This window comes from Gadus morhua, chromosome 16, assembly GCF_902167405.1.
Source record: "Gadus morhua chromosome 16, gadMor3.0, whole genome shotgun sequence".
Lineage (NCBI taxonomy): Eukaryota > Metazoa > Chordata > Actinopteri > Gadiformes > Gadidae > Gadus > Gadus morhua.
The window spans coordinates 34297611-34304740 of NC_044063.1; the positions used below are offsets into that span (position 1 = coordinate 34297611).

General features: G+C 44.4%; 1 protein-coding gene across 1 annotated transcript; it reads left to right on the top strand.

The window, feature by feature from the left end:
• The first annotated feature begins 4961 nt into the window (after positions 1–4961).
• On the top strand, positions 4962–5879 carry LOC115561619 (olfactory receptor 51E1-like). The gene has a single exon (XM_030381762.1). It carries the CDS (start codon positions 4962–4964, stop codon positions 5877–5879), a length of 918 nt encoding a protein of 305 aa, XP_030237622.1.
• Positions 5880–7130: the final 1251 nt, after the last annotated feature.

The following is a 7130-nucleotide window of genomic DNA, read 5'->3' on the forward strand; positions in this document are numbered from 1 at the left end:
TCATGACAAATCAGGCATTACAAAGGGGTTATGTTCAAGAACATTTTACGTGGGTGATTACAAACTTATTGGTGTTCTCGGTCAGTCTTATTACCGTAACCCTATAAATACAGAGGTGAGCGCTGTGGTAATGCTGCACCATATGGCACTTATGGCGGACCATGCAAATGGCAGGATTCGGAGGGAGAGGGCCTTAAGGACCATAACGATTTATTGTTAGGCTACATAAAACAATGTAGCCTACCTTTATGTCAGACCACTTCTTTTTTAATTCTGGGACTGTGCGATCCGTGCTACTGACAGAGTTCACTGCTGCAGCAACATGTTGCCACTCACTCTGCTTTTTGTTGTTAGTGATCCCAATCTCGTGACCGCCGAACAAATCTCCTTTTCGGGCCTTCATCTCACCCACAAGTGTCTCCACTCCAACCTCCGTGAAATTTCGCTTTTTTGATTTTCTCAGTCCTTCTGCCATTGTTTCCGACAAGACATCATAGTCTGTTTTATATGCAGATCGCATTCATGAGGTCGTTTGCATTGACCATTTATGGTTAAAAAGGGGCGTGTACAGGGCGGAACGTGAAGCCGATTCAGCTGCGCACACTTAAGGTACGGCCACACCAACCGCGTTGCTCGCGTTAGGGGCATTGAAAATCGCCATTTTTGCATAGGGAACCATTGGTCTAGGCGCGGTACACGCGTTGAAGCGTTGAAGCGTTGCGTTGGGGGCGTTAAGGCCTCTACATACCTCCGGATACGGACAGTTTCGTCCGGTCCCGGAGGTGTTTCGTCTTATCTATCTATCCATCTATCCATCCATCCATCCATCTATATATATATATTTTTTTTTTTTATTTGTATATACTTATATTATACTATATACCTGACATTTTTATTTTATTGTTTATTGTTATTGTTCCCACGAAACACCTCCGGGACCGGACGAAACTGTCCGTATCCGGAGGTATGTAGAGGCCTTTAGGCGCGGCAGTTGCACGTAATTACGCACGTAAACGCAGTAACGCGCCCAACGCACCAACGAGTTCAGAAAATTGAACTTTCAACGCTCCAACGCGTGACGCTTAGCCGCTGTGGCCAATCAGCGTGGAGCTTGACCCGACGTCACTGGCAGAGAGTAGTGAGCTTGCACAGAAGCATACGGCCGACATCTTTCTTTATTCTGGGTGGAAATAGTAACGTAGTTATGCCATTAAATGCGTTTATGGAAACATTTCTAGCGAGAAATGTGCATTTTACTTTCATAATGTTCGCTCGGTGAATGTGAAGGATGTTTGGTTTGATAGTTATGACGAAGAGGGAACGCTCCGTTCACTTGCATGGACAGAGTCTTTGGTTGCTAAGCAACCTCAACGTCTTGGCGGACTATATATCTGCTGATCAACACTACGAATGCTGGAAACACACCAGACACACCATGTGAAGTTATTTAACCCGATTATTGTTATTTATATCCGAGATTATTTAATCTAACCCGATCTAAACTCTATCACCCAAACACGGCGGCGTTTGGGTTTCCTACCTCGGACTCCAGCGCAGCCACGGCCGACATCTTTCTTTATTCTGGGTGGAAATAGTTACATAGTTACGCCATTAAATGCGTTTATGGAAACATTTTTAGCGAGAAATGTGCATTTTACTTTCATAATGTTCGCTCAGTGAATGTGAAGGATGTTTGGTTTGATAGTTATGACGAAGAGGGAACACTCACTTGCATGGACATGGACTCATCTAGCTGCGTTGGCGCGTTGACGCGTTGGAAGCGTTGAACCACCACACACTGGTCAAGCGTCAGGTTAGGCGCGTTACTCGCGTTATCCAACGTGAGTAACGCGGTTGGTGTGGCCGCACCATTAGGAACTCTGTGATTTATAAAGCAAAGATTTCTTAGAGGTGTGCGTACGCAGGGTTTTATAAGTCAGAATATTTTTTGGCGCACGCAAAACTTGGCTTTTGGGCGTACGTACACTTTTAGTAACGATCCCACGCACAGTTTTATAAATGAGACCCCTGCTGATGTGCTATTCCTTTGTCTGTACCAACTCTGACAACATTGAGTCTGATCCACTCTCATTATAAAACACATTGAGCACCTCAACAGTGGTAATTGTAAATGGAAACGTGTGTATTTCAGGTACGCTGACAGCAGAAATAGCCTACAGCTTGTGCCAAGCCAACAAATTGAAAGGAAGTTGAGGATTAAGTTCCACACAATTCTCTGCTAACGTCAGACCTTAAGCACTATGCCTCAGATCTTATAAACTGCTATAAAATGAAATAGAAGGGCAGAGGTTTGAACATAGATCATCCAGCCTAGCAAGTGGTGAATCCTAATTTGACATGTAACATGTAACCTGTCACATGTGACATGTAATAGCTCAGGTCTCCAGTTCCATCCCCTATTGGAAAGACCTTCGGGGTTCAGAATGATGAGCGACCTGCTCCCTGAGGTTAGAGCTGCCCTTGGCGTTTGGAGCTATCTCGTTCATTCAGAAAAAATAGCACGATTTTTTTCTCCATAGAAACTTCTGAGATAGTTTGCATGACTAATCAAGTAGACTCTTCAGTCTACTTGATGAGTCCTCATCTTGTGTTCTTTGTGTTCCTCAGAGCTGACCCTGAACCCCCCAGATGGCATCGTGGCAGGAGAGAGTGCGGCTGTGGTCAACCAGACTGTTTTCTATATCAATTAAAAAGGACTCACTTCTCACTCTGATTCAAACAACTATGCAAACCTGCTTGTACTTGCTACAACCAGTTATTGGGGGTGAAGCAGCGAAGCTGCGAGACTACCTATTGTTTTCGTATGAATTCCTATTGTTATTATTTTACCTTAAATTTGTTTAACCTTAAATTTGAAGTCGCTAGCTCATCAGCTCTAGCGCCACCAACAGGTCAAAGTTGGACATGCATTCAGGTTTATAAATTTCAACCCATTCATTCAATATTCACAAACAAGGTATCATTGGATTCCTTGATCCAAGCCGAGTTCAACGCACTCTATGTCGTTGATTTGCGCCACGCTGGATTTTCCACCATCTTGGTTTATGTCAAAAACCTTCAAAATGCATCTCCTGTCACAGATTTTTTCCAATCATCTCGAAACTTGGCACACATGACCGTCAGGCCATGCTTGATAAAAAACATCGAAAGATAACATCCCTAACAGCCAATCAAATTCGACCGTGAAGCCGCCAAACAGGAAGTAAGCCAATATCTCAGCAGCCCTTTGACATATCATAGCCAAACTTAGTACATACACCCATGACATCATTATGGAGACACTCTATGAATTTAGTGACCGTCGACCTCTAGGGGGTGCTGTAATTAACGAAGATGTGTTTTAACTCTTCTCTCTTCACATGAGTATATTTCGAACAAATGTCCAATGTCTGGTGATACTATCAGACCGCCCCATGTAGCTAATAAAATATTTCCAATGGCAACATCAGCATTTGGTCGCCATGTTGAAAGTTGTCCAAATCAATAGTACATATCCACAGGAAACAAATTATGTTCAATCATCATGAAATTTGCCAAATATGATTTTCAGACCGAGCTGAACAAATGTGCCAAACAGCTTTTTCAGATTCAAAACCGTTTTGCCGTGACAGCCAATCCAACTTGACGGCAAAGCCAGCAAACAGGAAGTAAGCCTGTTCTCAGCATCTCATAGCCAAACTTGGTACATAGACTCATGAAATCATTCTTGGGACATCTAAACAATTTGGTGACCTTTGACCTCAGGGGGACGTCAAATAGGATGTGAGCTCATTTCTCTGCAAGGCCTTCATGCATCCAAACCAAACTTGGTCATAGTCTTCTGACCCTATCCTGATGATGCCCAAATAATTGGGCATCATCAACGCCTAGGGTTGCGTTAGCAGCAAGTCTATTCCGGCCCTTACAAAGCAACTTCAATGTAATTTCATTGTGATAACAATTTGTCAATATCATCATGTAGCCACCTAACCGATTACGTCTGTCCAGCAAAATCAGTTTACTGAGTCCCATTCTGCTTGACCCCCACATTGCTGCTCGCAGCTATATTTGAAGTTGTGATCGCAGCAATTGGACGACTTGATTACTAAATGTTCATGCAAACATAAATATAAACTTTTATTGGTTATGCTTCCTGAGGCAGCTGAGGAAATTCAATCTGCCTAACAAATGATTGTGCATTTCTACACCTGCGTCATTGAATCATCCCCACCTGCTTCATCACCGCCAAACGACCAGGGCAGACTGCATGTTACACATGAAAGGTCCTAGTACTACAGTACTACTACCATAGTACTACGGTAGTATTAGTGATATCTCCACCATCTGAAGGTCTGACAGCAGCTTCAGCAGGTATCTTCTGCAGACATACAAACAAAAGGATACATACAGGATAAGCACCATAATCTATGCAGGATCCAACAAAACGATGTCAAAATATAATATATATGTTTGTTGGGTTGTTTATTATATAAATATTATATACAGAATGTTGTCTAAGACGAGCATTAACCCATATGAGAATAGATACAGGATATATGTGTAATTTAACTTGGTGTGCATGAAGTTTAAATGTTCACTTGTATATGTATGTAGTTTAAAAATGTGTTAATAAAGATAAATTGATGTGTGTGTAAGATGTTGTTTGCCATCTTCATTATGTAAATGGTTGGGCAGCAGGAGAAAGAGAGAGACATGCCAAATATCCAATTATTGAGTTATTAAAGCTCTCTTTGAGTTCCACTCAGCAGATGTTTTGATCAGGGTACCAGGTGTCCCTGAGCGGTCTGAACCTCCCTGGTGGCGGGACTGATTGGTGATGAGGTCATCAAAACATCTGAACTCCAGAGAGACGTCCATCTCCCATCATAAATGCTGGAGGCGGACACAGCCCACTTCTGATGGCCTTAAATGCGTCCCAGCTTGGGGGCCACAGTCCCAACATGACAGTCATAACGCTGCTGGGGTTCCGGGGCATAGGGCGGTATAACTCTGTGTGTTTCTTCATCCTGCTGTTAGTGTACAGCTTCATCCTGCTGAGCGACCTGGTGGTCCTGTATGTGATCTGCTCCCAGAGCAGCCTCCACCACCAGCCCATGTTCATATTCATCGCTGCGTTGCTGCTCAACTCCCTGGTGGGCAGCAGCACCATCCTGCCCAAGCTCCTTGTGGACCTGCTCTCCGCCTCGGACCCCACCATCTCCCTCTCCATGTGCATCCTGCAGGCCTTTGTCATCTACTTCATCGGCGCCTCGGGGTTCACCCTGCTGTCCCTCATGGCCTACGACCGATACGTCTCCATCTGCCGGCCGCTGCAGTACCACACCCTCATCACCATGGCCCGGGTGAGGGTTATGCTGGTGGGGGCGTGGCTTGCCCCTGGCTGTCTGATCGGTGGAGCCACTCTGCTGACCAGCAGGGTGCCGCTGTGCAGGCTGGGCATGGAGCGACTGTACTGTAACATCTACTCACTCGCCAAGCAGGGCTGCGGGGACATCCTGCTAAGCAATGTCTACGGCATGCTGGGCGTTTTCCTCACCGTGTACCTGCCCAGCCTCTTCGTCTTCTACTCCTACGCCTGCATCCTGGCCGTCTGCATGAAGAGCTCCAGAGTCTTCATTGGCAAGGCCCTTCAGACCTGCCTTCCTCACCTGCTGGTCTTCATCAATTACTTCATCACCACCTCCTACGAGATCATCGGCAGCAGAACGGAGGCCGACCCTCGCAGCATGGCCCCCACCCTGGTGTCCCTGCTCGTCATCATCATCCCCACCATGTGTAACCCAATCATCTATGGCTTGAAGATGAAGGACATCTCGAGGCAAATCAAACGGCTGCATAGACTGCAGAACACACATTGACTGTTCGCACATTATTCACCCTGCTGCTTCCAAACATGCTGTATGTATTCAAGCATCTATGCTGTCATGTTTTTAGCTTAACATTCCCACTCTGAGCCTCCCTGGTACAGCCATTGTTTTCACAGAGTGTGAGTGTGAGGGTGTGTGTGTGTGTGTGTGTGTGTGTGTGTGTGTGTGTGTGTGTGTGTGTGTGTGTGTGTGTGTGTGTGTGTGTGTGTGTGTGTGTTTGTGTGTGTGTGTAAGGAACCAGCAGTAAATGAGCTACTGAGCTGCTGTCTGACTGATTTCTTATTTTGTTTAATTCAGTTTAATTCCACCAATCATCAGTGTTGTGTTCCTGCACATTCAATGATATATGATTATTGAATACCAACTAATGAACTTAAGGCTGCTGTAGGTTTGAGGGTTAAGAGAGACCAGGGGAGGTTATTAGACTGCACCCATTTATGTAATTAAGCTTGTATTAGTTAGTATGAAGCATGTTGTTTACTCTATGCATTTGCTTCATAGCAAAGTTGTGTAACTTGTCAATGTAAAAAATGACAATAATGATTTATAGGCCTACTGATATCTGATTATGAAACAGATCTTTATCTGTGTTATACTGCACATAATAAAACGCATCTTTCTCTACCTCGGAAAGACTAAACTTGAATAGTCAGGCCTTTTGTAATAGAAAACTACAACGTCCGGGTGAACTGAAACACTGGAATAAGTATTATACAAACATATACTGTACTAATAACTATTATACTCAGCACTCAAGTTCCCCCTTTGGAATTTAAATGATCAAAATCATCCCCCTTCTGAAACAGCCATACCCCTTTCCCATCCCCTGTTATTTTATCAATTAATGTGGAAATATCCTTTTTCAATTTGGCGCAATGGGTTGCTGCGGTGTGGACATTTTCACATCGAGCAATACACTCGTGTCAACACCGGTATTACCGAGTATAAACGGTATAAACTTTGAAACTAGGTCAACCACCATCTTCTGCGTCAACTCTCCTCTCCAACCCTCCTCTCACACTCTGTGACAGCATCTGGCAGCGCGCCAATTCTCGGTGACAGCGTCTTATAACGTTCTCTACATAATAGTATAATATAATTTATATTATCACGGCCAGGGCTGTAGTGGTCAAATTAGAGGTGGGTAAACTATGAATTTTGTGATCAGACCGACCTCGACACAACGAAGCGCAACACAACGCAAAGTGTTGCGACTCTGTAAGGCTAGTCTGGCTATATTCC